The sequence below is a fragment of the Fusarium coffeatum genome (assembly GCF_003316985.1).
Source record: "Fusarium coffeatum strain FIESC_28 chromosome Unknown BRIP53273_contig_199, whole genome shotgun sequence".
In the NCBI taxonomy this organism is placed as follows: Eukaryota; Fungi; Ascomycota; class Sordariomycetes; order Hypocreales; family Nectriaceae; genus Fusarium; species Fusarium coffeatum.
Window position 1 is genome coordinate 9,510 of NW_022157992.1, and position 14,693 is coordinate 24,202.

The 14,693-nt window shown below is 49.0% G+C and overlaps 5 protein-coding genes across 5 annotated transcripts; 3 read left to right on the forward strand and 2 right to left on the reverse strand.

Annotated features, from left to right (window-relative positions):
• Positions 1-1,898: 1,898 nt before the first annotated feature.
• On the forward strand, positions 1,899-3,720 carry FIESC28_08458 (uncharacterized protein; the record flags this gene model as incomplete). Its single annotated transcript, XM_031162596.1, has 2 exons — positions 1,899-2,131; positions 2,184-3,720. 2 exons carry the CDS (start codon positions 1,899-1,901, stop codon positions 3,718-3,720), a joined length of 1,770 nt encoding a protein of 589 aa, XP_031013288.1.
• Positions 3,721-4,081: 361 nt separating this feature from the next.
• On the reverse strand, positions 4,082-4,880 carry FIESC28_08459 (uncharacterized protein; the record flags this gene model as incomplete). Its single annotated transcript, XM_031162597.1, has 2 exons — positions 4,082-4,372; positions 4,431-4,880. 2 exons carry the CDS (start codon positions 4,878-4,880, stop codon positions 4,082-4,084), a joined length of 741 nt encoding a protein of 246 aa, XP_031013289.1.
• Positions 4,881-6,063: 1,183 nt separating this feature from the next.
• On the forward strand, positions 6,064-7,270 carry FIESC28_08460 (uncharacterized protein; the record flags this gene model as incomplete). Its single annotated transcript, XM_031162598.1, has 2 exons — positions 6,064-6,178; positions 6,225-7,270. The coding sequence occupies 2 exons, from the start codon at positions 6,064-6,066 to the stop codon at positions 7,268-7,270; spliced, it is 1,161 nt and encodes a 386-aa protein (XP_031013290.1).
• Positions 7,271-7,606: 336 nt separating this feature from the next.
• FIESC28_08461 (uncharacterized protein) lies at positions 7,607-9,544 on the reverse strand (the record flags this gene model as incomplete). Its single annotated transcript, XM_031162599.1, has 1 exon — positions 7,607-9,544. The coding sequence occupies one exon, from the start codon at positions 9,542-9,544 to the stop codon at positions 7,607-7,609; it is 1,938 nt and encodes a 645-aa protein (XP_031013291.1).
• An 812-nt stretch (positions 9,545-10,356) lies between these two features.
• Positions 10,357-14,541, forward strand: FIESC28_08462 (uncharacterized protein; the record flags this gene model as incomplete). The annotated part of the gene is made up of 2 exons (XM_031162600.1): positions 10,357-14,436; positions 14,491-14,541. 2 exons carry the CDS (start codon positions 10,357-10,359, stop codon positions 14,539-14,541), a joined length of 4,131 nt encoding a protein of 1,376 aa, XP_031013292.1.
• Between the last annotated feature and the right edge of the window lie 152 nt (positions 14,542-14,693).

Below are 14,693 nucleotides of genomic sequence, written 5' to 3' on the forward strand. Positions count from 1 at the left end.
AGGCCAGTTAGATCATTTTTGGATCATTTCTTCGCGGTTCAGGGACCCGCGACTCGGTTCCTGACCTGGTTCGGGGTCGCCAGGTCAAATTCTGTTAGTTGGTTCTAAGTTTGCCACTCGGAGGTTCGGGTATATGCAGGAACCCAGGTAACGGGTATTGAGAAGAGATGAATGATTCACTTTCGTCAGACAATAAAAGCAATATTTGTTGGTTGATGATTGTTTGCTTCAATGCCAAGAGCAACATCCGGTGCCATGTTGTGTTGGTCGTGTGAGGTTTCAAAGGTCAAGAACCCTGCGGCGATCTTTGTAAAAATGCGGAGACAACCACGATTGGAAATCTAGGCGATGAATAGGAAATCGGGGACTCGGGCACCACTCAAAGGCCCAGCCGAGTTGAGTCAGGGATGTTGAGTAAGAATGCTTATGCCGTCAGGACCTCAATATCTTTCATCTTAACCTCAATCGACCAGTAAAGCAGTTCGCGCCTTAACCGATTGGGATTCAGGAACAGAAAAACATACTTTGGGCTGCTCGACCATCCCGCTGCCACTGCCCATCCATAGTGACATGCAAGTTAGGTCATATTTGTCGGACTTTCATCTTGAGTCTCGACACCCGCTCCCGCTACTACCTCGCCGAACTGGGGGACGTCGAGTGGTATTCAATAGGTGAGAACAATTTTAGATTGGCCGCAAAGGGAGTGCATCGCGCAAGATCGAGAGGCTGAGAAGGTCTCGGCCAATCGCCTGTGAATTAGGATTAGCCCCCAAGACGGATGGCGGCGCCTTGACGGACGTGGCACGCGGGAAGGACAATGAAAGGATTCGCTTCGCCCTGAAGTAGATCTTGCCCTTACGTAGCGCGCTGCTAGCGAACAGGGTTTTTCGAGTTGAGCTGTCACTTGATATTGACCGCGAGACGAGAGGAGAGATGTTTGTTGCGGTGTGGACAATGCAATGTCGTCGGCCATGTTTGCGCATTTCCTGCTTGCTGTGATAGATGATACCCCGAAGCGACTCGTCAGTATGAGATAATGGAATGGATCCAATTTCGTTGGAGACATACTGGCTCTAGATATCCCGTGTCTCTGATTATCCCGTTTTTTTTTGCTTGGCATCCCTTGACGGATGACATGATTCCCTAAGCGAGTTTGTTGAGAGTCGAGGCCTTGCCAAAAGAACGGCGCCAGAGGATAGTGTCCAACTAATCGGGTAATTTTCATTGCTTCTTGTTGGTAAGAGTGGGTTAGTAGTGTCGGGAGATCCAATGCACAAAACAAAGCAAAGAGGAGATCTCGTTATTGACCCAATGCGCCTGCTGTGACTAAGTTTCACCTTGCCGCCTCCGGATGAATCAGTGAATCAGTGCTGCACTGCACCTTCCCAAAAGTGCGCGGAGGTAGTTAATTGAGAAACGGCAGGAACGAAGATCAAAGTCAAATTCTTGGAGGCGCAACACTAAGAGATCAAATCAACCTATCAACTAAAGCGGAAGAGGACAATGTAGGCTATAGACCTCACCGGCCATCATTACATTAACACGCCTCTCTTCTGTAAAGTTTCGGATAACCGCTCTGGTTTCTCTTGGCCTTGAGGATTTACTAGAGTCTTTTTGTTTGATAAGGACCTAGACCCTCGACTCATCCACGTTCCAAGCGAGAGAGGTTTGTCTCTCAGGTCTCAACTTGCAACTGTCACTCGCCATGGTGGTGTCAACCCGTCATATCATACCGACCACTTCCGCTCGCCCTTTAATATAGGTAGTATTATTATACCAAACGCCAAGATATCGACAGGTCTACCACGCTAGCTATCAGAAGCACTATTACGTACCTATTCCGCGAATAACGGACCGACAGTTCTAATATCCACATACATATCATCATCATCTCCACCATGTCTCCCTGGCTTCATCCAGACGAAGCCCTGGGCTTTTCAACTTCACCATGGACAACCTCATTGCAGGCTCTCGAGCCACGACGAGTAAAACATTTCACCATGGCCGAATTAACACCCTATCAGACGTATGCGATACACGTTGCGACTCTGACCGTTGCATCCTTCAGTATTCTTGCAACAATAGTCACTTCTTTCTGGTTCTTTCGTATGAGACGAAGTTTTCGCCATGAGTGAGTCGCCACAAACAATTTTCATAGGCCATCCTTCTAACACAATTTGAAGCCTTATTATGCTACTCATCTACAGCGATATGTTCAAGACATTCTGGTTACTTGTCTTCCCTGCCGTAGAATTGGTCGCTGGTAAAATCGAAACCGACGAAACATTTTGTCAAGTCAGCGGATTCTTTCTTGCATTAAGTATTGAGGCATCCGACGTCTCTGTTGCTCTCATCTCTGTGCACACCGCATTATTCATCTTCCGTGGAGAGCAGGGTCTCTATCCCTATCGAAAGGCTGCCTATGCCCTCGCCGCCATTCTTCCCGTTGTGATGGCTTCACTGGCATTCATTGAGAGCCCCGGCTATATCAACACTGGCCAGTTCTGTTATCTACCATTCAATCCTATGTGGAAAAGACTCGCTCTCTCATGGATTCCTCGCTACTTGGCCTTTGCCATTATCCTTTTCTTATGCATAGGCGTATACGTTTACGTTCGTGTACTCATGAGTCGATTTGGTGCGGAAAACAATACTTCTGGGAACACTTTCTCAAAGATGTCTGGTTTCGAGAGCCTTGACCCGATCCAGCAGCCAAGCGCCACTGTTCCTCCTACACCGACAATCAGATACCACGGACTCATACCATCATCTAACGCCTCTCGACGGAACTCTTGTACCATTATCGAAGACCGTCCCACCAGGCCCTCTCTGGCCACCCTCAACTCATTCCAAATGGACATGCCTGGAAGTGCATATACTAGTAAATTGCATTCAGCGCGTACGGCTCGTCGGGGATCAGCGCAGATGTGGATGTCTAACTTTGGTACTGACCTCACCGCTCAGGAAGAGCAGGTGGAGGTTGACTCTCAAAACTCAACAGGGACCACACGATGTGGCTCCGACGATGTGATTGCACCGCTAGCCACTTACACAAAACCTGAGTTTCAGCAGCAAACACATGACCCTGCACCCACTCGACCTGCAGGCATGATGCGAAACGCTTCTTATTTTTCCACAACCGGAACTTCCAAAACACCAAATATACCCAACCTATTCACCATACTCAACCGCAAAACCGAACGCCCCCAGACTGCGGAGAACAACCTTGTCTTGACTCAGAGCGACATCAACGCACCCGGAACTGTCAAGACACGCGAAAAGATTCTGCGACAACTCCGATTACTTTTTATCTATCCTATAGTCTACGTCGTCATTTGGATCTTGCCATTTATCGTTCAACTTACCGGATATGGCAAAGGAGCACCCTATGGCATGAGGCTAGCCAGTATCGTGTTTCTTTGTCTCCATGGTCTAGCTGACTCTTTGGTCTTTTGTTTAAAAGAGAAGCCTTGGAGACATAGTCAGACCTTTAACCAAACCTTTAAACGATTTAATCTACGATTTTGGAAACGAAGACAAGAAGCGCCCGATGTCGGTGCAAGAGTCGGACGCACTAGAGAGGAGATGACACTTGATTCGCGATTCGCGAAGGCGAGAAGAGAACAAGAACAGGCCGAGTGGGAGATGGAGCGACAAGCTGGCCAAGATGCTCGCAAAGCTGCTAGAGCGGCTCCTGACTGGTGGGATAGAGACGACTGATGAGGATCATATACACGGTTGGGATTTTTGTCATAAAAAGACGGCAATTAAGGCGAGGAGGATGATACCCCGTTGAAAAACGATATGTCCTGGTGAATCCACGACAGGCGCGGACATTTGCATTGATAGGCGTTATATACTTTTACACTGGACGATTATACCAGGTACATTTTAGAAGATATAGGGAAATACGAGCATTCGAATTAATATCAAAATTCATGGTACAAAGTATGTCTAAAGTCGTTTGTTTCATTAGTCTACCGAGACAGATTCGTGCATCGCGTATATCGTTCTATGTAATTCGAACGCTGATCCTCCCCTTTTATACTAATACACAATTTGCAGTTCTTCTTCAATTTCCCTAACCTTCTCTCCAGAACTTGAGGAAGGCCTTGGCAATGGCAACTCCATCATGAGGCAGAGGCGCACGCTTCATGGCATCATTGTAGACCTCGTCCGTGAAGATACCAACAGTGTGACGGTTGAACAGAATTTCTGAAATGATTTCCTCGTTGAATTCAGGGTGTCCTTGCACCGTGATGTACTTTCCAGGGGAGTAGAATCCTTGGACTTCGCAGATTTCGTTGGAGCCCAGGGGAACAGAGTTCTTGGGGAATGCGTCGACAATGTCGCGATGCATTTGGTGAATGCGCTGTGACACAACAGTTAGTCTTACCGTCGCACAAACAACGGCGCAAACCGGAACTTACCATCTTGTCCAACCCGAAGATCTCCTTGCCCTTGGCTGTCAAATCAACCTCAGTGACAGCAACTTCCCATCCCCTATTACTCCTACCGCACTTGGCGCCCTCAGCTCGACCAACGATCTGATGTCCAAAGCACACGCCCACGACACGCACGCGGTTCGACGCAATAGCCTTTTTCGTGAACTCGACGAGCTTAAGAATCCAAGGATCGTTATCGAACGCCGTGTGGCGAGAGCCAGTGATCAGAATCGCATCGATGTCGTCGAGAGAAGGGTAGCAGTGCAGATCATTCACCACGTCGTAGCCCTTGATGGTGACGAGATCAGAAAGCTTCTGAGGCTTTGCGGCTGCTTCGAGGAGTGCGGTGAAAACGCCCGTGTAGCCGCCATAGCGATCACGGGTTTGAGGCTGAGGTGTGTCGGCTTCGAGGATGGCGAGGCGAAGAGGAGGCATTTTGGATGGTAGTTTTGTGTGGGTGAGGGAATGAAATCAAAATCAAGAATATGACTCTTTGCGAAAATGGAAAAAGAAACAGGATCGCTGCAAGGCCGGAGGCCAAGGCCTGGGTGAGGATGGACCCTGGGCTTCCTGCTCGTGTAACGGCGGGACCGGTAGCGGGGGTGGAGGGGAGGGGAGGATAGGCAGAATCACAAATATGACATGGTGTTACTGAATATAGTAGGCGGTGAGAGTGATAGTCACGGAGGTTACCGTACCCTGGAGATGCCATGAAACATGAAATAACGCTTTTTTATGGAGTTTCTGGTTGATGGTCAATCTCTAAGCGAGCTTAATATATCACTACGTACTGGTTTGGATAAAGTGAATGAAAAGTCTATCATAATATGTGTAGGTTCAGCTAAAAGCTCAAGTGTCAATATGCGTCCTGGGGCTGTTGAAGTGCCGTGAGCTAGCAGACAAGCCGTGCTCCAAGTGGGAGGGTATTGGCCGCCAAAATAAAGTACATTGTCTGAATATCGATCTTACCGCATGAAGCGACCAAATTATTTCGTAGCCTTAGAGGGCTTGCTGTCAGTGTCAAAGCGTCAGAAGTCTAAGACAGTGGCTGAGACAGACAGCCAACCTTGTCTTGCAACACAAACTGACTTCATCCGACTTTGACGTGATACATAAAATTTCAACCCCATCGTTGAAATAACTGCCTTCTCATGAATGGATGTCGGCCATTATCCACATGGCAGGGCTGTTCAAGGTGCATATATCACCCACATCCGCATATCAGTCACTTTCAATGCAATGAAACAGCAAATCCTACAAACATAGCCATCCACCAAACAAACCCTCTGTCTCTATAGTAGTATCATATATCCTCTGCATTATTTAATGCTTCCGTCAGCAATGCTGAATGCCCCAACCGCTGCAAAGCAAACTCCCATCATCCTCTTAGAGAAAAGAATGGGGCATCAAGTGACAGCTTTTTTGTGGCTGACATCCCCCATGCATCCCTGCAAAGTTGGCTTGGTGACGTCTTGAACCGTTGGAGTTAACTTACATCTTACATAAATGTACATGCAGGGACTCTTGTCGTGAGTTTTGTGTCTGTTGTTTTTGTCTTTTTTTTGCATCTCGCTTTTCTTTCTCCCTTTATAAATGAGGATCAACTGTCAGTTTCAATATGTCTTCTAGGCTGTCTTTGAACAGCTTTTTGGTAAAGGCCAGGGCTGCTTTGACAGCACCTGCTGCGCAACGAACGGTACCTCTCACTTTTGTTGTAGGAAACGAGTCTGCAGGTAAGTTTACAGACACCCCAACATGAGTTTTACTAACATGAAGCAGATCTTGATTCTCTCTGCTCAGCTGTTGTTTATGCCTATCTTCGCAGCCATGCCCCTCCTCACACTCTACACATCCCCCTCTCAAACCTTCCCCGCGAAGACCTGGCCCTTCGCACTGAGATGTCAGCTGTTCTCAAACATGCTGGGCTTACGCTGAAAGACCTCTTGACTTTATCTGAGCTGCCGGACTTGGAACCTGAAGAGACACGCTGGTTGCTGGTTGATCATAATTCACTCACGGGCCCACTTACAAAATACTCCGAACAAGTTACAGGCTGTGTCGATCACCACGCCGATGAAGACGTCGTGAGGAAAGATGCCAGCCCGAGAGTCATCGAACCTTGCGGAAGCTGCATGAGTCTGGTCGTGGATGAGGAGCGCAAAATCTGGGAGGAGCTTTCGACCAAGGATGCGGAGGACAGCGACGCAGCTACTGAGAACGATAAACTCGTCAGACTTGCTATAGGTCCTATCATCTCCGATACGATAAACATGACAGCTGAAGCAAAGGTCCGCGAGAGGGATCTCAAGGCTGTGTCATTCCTGGAGGAGCGCATGACTTTCGACCGCACAGCCTACTTTGACGAAATCTCCGCCGTAAAGGAGGACATTTCTGACTTGAGCTTCCGAGATATTTTCCGAAAGGATTACAAAGAGTGGAGCGGTTCAGGTCTGAAGCTCGGAATCAGCTGCGTCGTGCAAAACTTTGACTACCTCATCAGCAAAGCCGGCGCCGCAGAGCCTATGCTGGAGGCCTTTGAAGACTGGGTCAAGGAGCGCGAGCTTGATGTGGCGAGTATAATGACCACGTCGCATCCCGAGGGCGAATTCCAGCGACATCTTCTTGTGTGGGGTATCAGCGATGAGGGTCGCGAGGCGGTGGATAGGTTCGTGGCTGATGCGGGAGAGAAGTTGAAGCTTGAGACGTATAAGAATGGAGAGCTGGATCAGCATGGCCATAGTAGGTTTGCATGGAGGCAGCATGAGCTTGCGTCGAGCAGGAAACAGGTTGCGCCGCTTTTGAGAGAGGCTCTTAAGAAGAGTTGACTACGAGAGCCAAGAGGTTCGAGGATATAAATACTATATACGATTGAGATGCGATGGTACTGGTAGTATATAGCCTGTCCTCAGGGTATCAGAAGAATTGCCCTCTATCTACCTAGGCTATAGGAATCAAGTAATCCAACTGCTAGCCTAAGCTCGCATAAGGTGACCAAATTATTTCGTCTCTTATCCCCCCGACGGCCAGTTCCTGAGACTCTGACGTCTGTGTTACTAGTATGATGGGCTTTTGTGAAATGGTAAACGGAAATAACAAGTCATTTATTTGTATTGAAGTGTCTATACTGATTTTGCTTCTCTGCCGAGTCCCCTTCAACTGTATCAATTTTGGTACAATTTTGGATTTATCGCAAGTTGCATGGCATGTTCCTTATGCAGCGCTTCAATCTCCCTGTGCAAAACGAGATACTCTCTGTTCCTGAGTCTTGCTTGAGCGTGAGGCTTCTTTTCTGTGCCATCAGGATAAAACATGCTGGCATGTTCTAGAAGATACTCAGATGCTGGGTCTGCGATTTTGATGCATCTTTTGAGAGAATCATAGACCGGGCCCACGATGCCGATCTGGCGGTCCTCGTTGCGCATTTCAGTATAGATCCAGCGTAGATTCTCAATACACATGATCTGGTTTCCAGTATTTGCTAGTGTGTTGTAAGCCAATATGTAGAGATTTGTTGGTCTTTGTTCATTGAATAGATGTGGTTTGCGGAATAGTTCCCAGAAACGTGTCCAGTTTTCTCGATCTGCATAACCTCTCATCATGCGATAAAGTTGCGTTCCTTCAAATTTGAAGTTTGATCGCTCGAGGAGGGTCTCGAAGTTCTTTCGAGCCCTTTCGAGCGCTGGATCGCCGTAGGACGGTGATGTCAAGAAACCATCAATAAGCGTCGTGAACATCGAAGGGGTCCAAATCTCCATGCCTCTCTCTTCGGCTGTCCGAATTATTTGATCGACTAAGGAGAGTCGCTCCTTTGCGGCCAGTTCTGGTGCGGATCCTGTCAGTGCGGCTCTGACAGATTGACGTATCATCTTCGGTGTAAGAGGAGATCCAGCAAGTGTGATTTCCTCGAACCACTGGCGGACGACGGCTAGGGCTCTTACATGTGTTTCGGTGTGTATGCTATCGGAATCGATTATGTTCTCGTTTGAATACATGTCGGCCTCTCGTGAAGCGCGCTCTGCCCTATGCGCTTGTTCTGGCTCAAGGTCTTGCTGTAGTCGTCGTGCGCTGGTGGTATAAGCACGCCGTTGCTGTGAGGCATTCTGCAAAGCCTGCCATTGTAAAGCCGATGCTGATTTGGGTAATTGGATTTTAGTAGCAAGAAGTTGCTCGAGTTCCTCGGGACTGTTGATCTTCTCTCCGCGAGCTTGTTTGTTCTCTCTCAGGCTCTTCTTCAAGATGCCCTTCCAAAGAGTCTCCAAGTCAAGCTCTGCTCTTCGAGAGTCTGTCATGCACTGAACCACCACCGTGGTACCAGTCTGGGGCGCACCGAAACCAGAGAAGCGACCAGTATCGTCGACCTTGGCCGCTTCATCAATCTCGTCACCACTGGAAGAAAAGTTGACGCAGACCCATCCGGTGGAGATACCGTTATCGCCACCAGGAATAATGGCAGTATTGGTTCCCATCAGCTTCGCCTTCTTTCGAAGTCGACGCAACTTTGTTCGAAGTTCACCAGGTCCAATCAGTCCATCAGCTCGTGCAGAAATGTTGTGGTGCTTTCGAAGCCATCGTACAAAGCGACCGGATGAGATGTGAAGATGTCGTTCACTGCGAGCTGTCGCAAAAAGCATGATCAAATTGGGACCAAGGGCAGCAGGAGGATCTAGATCGCGCATGTCCAGAAGTGAAATATCATCCAATCCCATATCCTCGAAGATGTATTTGATCATTGGCTCAATGACCTCCGGCGCGCCTTCAGGGACCTTTGGCAGCTCGACGGCATGCTGGCTTTCGGCGTGTCGCGGGGCCTCAACTTCAAGAAACCAGGGAACATCCTCAGATTCAGCGGGCTCCGGTGATACGTTAGCAGAATCGTCGAGGGTATCGTTCGGCGTAGTTGAAATGGAAGCGCTCTTCTCGGTTATCGGATCGATCGTTTTGGCGTCTGAGTAAAACCTCGTCGCTAGGCTAGGAAGATGTCGTGTGGTCTGTGGAAAAGTGCGAAAAGGACTTGTCGCTGGACGTGACACAACAGCGCGAACAATGGCCGATTGACATTGCCGGCAACTCAATGCTGCAGCGACGGGACGTTTCAACATCTTGAGTGTCGTCGTGAGTTGAAAGAATGACAAAAACTCAGATGTTGAAGAGCTGGAAAGACATTGATCGTCATGGTTAGATCAACCCAGTCGTGAAGTGGGGAACAGCCGAGCTCCAGCTTCTACAGTACCGAATCTGTCACAGGGCAGCGTGGTAGGTGGGGATACTAGGGTGGATGCTTTAGTCCGTTACCAAATTTTCTGACCTACAGATTTCGAAAAAAAAAGGAAAATATCTTCATGATAGATGTATACAGCTACATAAATCAGTAACGGTCCTGTTTATGGAGCAGACATATATTTCAAATAATTACTCCATCATATTCTTTATAATTCAATACATCATCATCTTTAACTTGAGTTTAGACGATGTTGTCGAACGGCCAATAACTTCCGCTGACAATTCGAAAGTGGAGACAGAAAAGTCCCTTGTTTTCTTATTTGCCACAACTTCGATCTCAGCACGTGACTGCTTCTAGTGGATGCTTCTAAACTTCCTCGCCCATTTACACTGAAAAATTTGGAGAGACCGACTTGACTTTGCCTCTGTCTCATGCGCCTCCCGGTTTTTTCTGAGAAAGACTCGGTTGGCAAGTGTTCAAGATTCAAATGTTATTAGCTTATTTCATAAGAGCTTAGCGATTTTCTTCAATCGTTTTTTTTTTTTTCGAACCCTTAAATTGGGATTCGAGCTCTCTATATCACAACGCGGCAGCAACAACGATTGGGCAATCCATGCCCGTTCTTGAGTTTGCTTGTCGCCTGACGCACCTTCGACCCCTCAAAAATTTCCGATAATATTATCCATCACAATGCTCGTCCGACAAACACGGAGGGGCATTATTGCCGCCAGATCGACACCATTACATATTGCGACATCGACCCTCGGCCGACGGTGTGTTGTTACACAGCACTTCCGACCTCAACCCCAAAAACAACGCGGCTCAGAGTCTGGTACAAGCCTGTTGCATGGTCGACACCTCGCCACAGCTGTAGACGATTTCCAGTTTAACAACTACAATGCTCTACAAGACCAGCTTGCCAGGTCGGGCCTACGTCCCTTCCAGGCCCCTCCACACGCTCACTCCGAACTTCGACCACTGGACCCGACGACGAACTTGTTGACAGTCCCAGAACCTCCAGAAGCCCGAGCATTTGGCAAGATGAACAACAAGGGTGTCCCTGGTGAAGTCGAGGAGATGATTCCTGTCTTCGATGCCTGTGTTCGTGTAGGCAAGCTTGAGAGAGCAGCTCTGGTGCTGAAGCGACTTAATGCAACCGGTTTGATTTCTGGCGAAGAAATGATTATCCTACATAACCAATATCTGCGTGCATCTCTCGATCAAATGCGAACGACCCCCGACCGAAAAGAAGCCGAAATGTTACACAAGTGGTACGAGCTACAAATACGAAACATGGATCTACCGCAAACTGCAGAGACAATCGCATGCATGCTCAAGGCCTCACTCCTTTCTGAGCGTGGCTTACGACTGGAACGCCTCGTCAACCGTTATATGAGCATGGCTCCCGGTGAAGCTGGCTTGCGAGTGTTGAGTATGGCCGATATTCTCAGCGACCAAGATCTTGGTGTCATTACCGAAATCTGCCCCACCTACACTTTCGCCCCCGCCCCCGATTCCGACGAGGTTCAATATGTCACTATGGCAGAAGAAGAGCATTTGGAAGCGGAGGAAGGGTTTGATGAGAATATGGCTTCGCAAGTGAACGTGGACTACCCCGAGATTCGACCAACACCTCAACGTGGAGAGGGTTTGAGCGCCTTGAAGAACAACCTGGGACTAATTAGCGAGCTACAAAACGTGGACATTTCCAAACTGTCCCCTGCGGAGCAGCGCGAGTTCCAGACTCGTATAGAGAAAGACTCCATTGATGTCGCTATCGGAAAGTGGCGGAACGCCAAGAAGAATCTCGACAAGATGGGCATCAACACGGCCCTGAATGATAAGAGTGACGAAACCAGCCTTGCTGCATCCCTACAAGACTGGGTTGAAGCTATGGAGGTTCGCTTGAAAGAGGAGATCCTCCAGGTTGAGCGTTCCGAGGACAGCCCCAACAAATCCGAAGAGGACCTGGAACGCTGCATCTACGGTCCAATTCTACGACTCGCCGACCCGACCAGACTGGCTGCAGTCACGATCCTTACCCTGCTCAACTTCAGCGCTCTTCAAGGTGTTGATAAGGGTGTAGTTGTTCAGCGTTTGCTCACCGATGTTGCTCGTGTGGTGCAGGATGATATCAACACGCAGGTCCGCGAGAAAACCGAACGAGAGCGTCGCCGAACCCGCAAGGTCAACTTCACTGGAGAAACACCGGCGGCTGAAGCTGAGGCGGCCCAGGCGGGTGAGGGAAAGACCATTTCAGAGCCCGCTGATGTTAAGCATCCTGCTCAGAGCTCATGGTCCACCCAAGTCCGCATTCGAGTTGGTGCGATCTTGGTCAAGAGTTTGCTCGAGACTGCGAAGATTAAAGTTGAGAAGGAACATCCGATCTCCAAGGAGAGAATCAGCCAGCTTCAACCTGCCTTCTCTCATATGCACGCACCCAGGAAGGGCAAAAAGGTCGGAATGCTGTTCCTCAACGCCCACCTAGTTCACCGCCTGAAGCGAGAGCCTATGGGTGATTTCCTCGCCAAGCACCTCCCAATGATTGCCGAGCCTAAGCCTTGGAAACGTATTAGCGAGGGAGGCTTCTTATCAAGCAAAGCTTCGTTGATTCGTCTCAAATCAGGAGATGCTGAGCAGAAGCTCTACACCAAAGCTGCCATAAAGCGCGGAGATATGGATCAAGTTTTCAAGGGCTTAGACGTTTTGGGAAAGACACCATGGAGGATTAACAACCCCGTGCTCGATGTGATGGTAGAGGCCTGGAATACAGGAAATTCGATTGCCAACATGCCCACTCTCAATCCTGATCTACCTTATCCAGAGGAGCCTACCAGCTCTGACCCTCTCCTTCGCCGGGCATGGTATCGAGGCGTGAAGCAGGTTGAGAACGAGCGATCCTCCCTTCATTCTCAAAGATGTTACATGAACTTGCAGCTTGAGATTGCGCGCGCATTCCGCAAGCAAGTCATTTACTTCCCTCACAACATGGACTATCGAGGCCGCGCCTATCCTCTTCCAACATATCTGAACCACATGGGAGCTGATCACACCCGCGCCCTGTTGAAGTTTGCCGAGGGCAAGGAACTCGGCGAGAAGGGTCTTAGATGGCTCAAAATCCATATGGCTAACTTATACGGTTTCGACAAGGCCTCTTTCAGCGAGAGAGAGAAATTCACCACCGACAATTTGCCCAACATTATTGAGAGTGTTGAGAACCCTCTGAATGGCAGTCGTTGGTGGTTGAAGGCCGAGGACCCCTGGCAATGTTTGGCTGCTTGTTTCGAGTTGAAGGCTGCGCATGACCTTGAAGATCCTACCAAATACGTCTCCAGTCTGCCAGTGCATCAGGATGGTACCTGTAATGGACTGCAGCATTATGCAGCCCTCGGTGGTGATACCTGGGGTGCTCAGCAGGTCAATCTCACACCGGGTGACCGACCAGCTGATGTTTATATGGCGGTCGCGAACCTTGTGAAGGAATCTATTGCCAAAGACGCCGAAGCCGGCAACCAGCTGGGCGAGATTTGCATGGGCAAGATCACGAGAAAGGTTGTGAAGCAGACCGTTATGACCAATGTCTACGGCGTTACCTTTTCTGGTGCTAAACAACAAGTTTGCAAGCAGCTGGACGCCATCTACCCGAACATGTTCAAGGAGACCGGAATCCCCAATCTTGTCACTGCCACCTATATCGCCAAGCACATTTTTGGAGCCCTCGGAACTATGTTCCGTGGTGCCCACGATATTCAGTACTGGCTAGGCGAGATTGGCGCACGAGCCTGCAAGGCTTTGACCGAAGCCCAACTCGATCAGCTCGTGGAAGAGAAGGGCGATGAGATGTCCACATCAAAGATCACCGCTACCACCCAGAAGAAGGAATTGAATGACTTGAGTGCGCAATTCCGGTCAACGATTGTCTGGACCACACCCCTTCGAATGCCTGTTGTGCAGCCGTACCGAAAGGCTTCTACCAGAGAGATCCGCACTTGCTTGCAGGCCATCCACTACCCTACATTCGGTCGAACTGACCCTGTTGATCGAAGGAAACAGCTTCAAGGATTCCCTCCCAACTTCATCCACTCACTGGACGCGAGTCATATGCTTCTTTCCGCAATCAAGTGTAATGACTTGGGGTTGAATTTCGCCGCTGTTCACGACTCATTCTGGACTCATGCCGCTGATGTCGACATCCTAAATGGCGTTCTCCGGGATGCTTTCATCCGAATTCACGAGGAAGATGTTGTTGGGCGACTAGCAACAGAGTTCCAAGCACGATACAAGAACTCGATCTACTTGTGTACCATCCCTGCAGAAACTCCTGTTGGAGAGGCCATCCGGGATTTCCGCAAGAAGAGTAAGCTGGGCCAAAAGGAAGAACTGCTGCTGGAGCACAAGCGCAACAGCCTTCTTCGTTCCGGAAACCCGTGGGACTTGGAGGCTGCGCGCAAGATCGTTACACCTGCTTCCATCTACGAAGATATGGAAGCCGATGAGCACCATGAGATTGCGGCCGATTCTGAGAGTGCCGGTGGTTTGGGAGAAATCCCCGCCTCAGAAGGTAACCTCAGGGAGGTCGTCAAGGAGGCCGTAAACGAGATGGATCCTGAAGGCATATCTACTGACGAGCTCAGTGCTCGGCTCATCAGCCGCCTGAAGCACACCAACTTCGAAGCCGAAGTCATCATCCCCAAGAAGGATCCCAGGATCGCAAAGAAGAAGGTCATCTCTCTCTGGCGTCCCTTGACCTTCCCCAAGATACCTGAAAAGGTACGATTCCCTCTCCCACTTTTTCTTTGGATATAATGCTGACATAATGAATAGGGTGACTTTGATGTTAGGAGTCTACGAGAGAGCCAATACTTCTTCTCCTGATCACGGAAAAAATAATGTATTACTATTGATGATGGGGGCGTTGCACATACGTACATTTGTTTGGCGTTTAGAGAGTTATTTTTCGGGATAACAAAAAGCATTGGGCATAGAGGAGCGTGGTTGCGACTATGCTGGTTTCTGTATTATAGTTG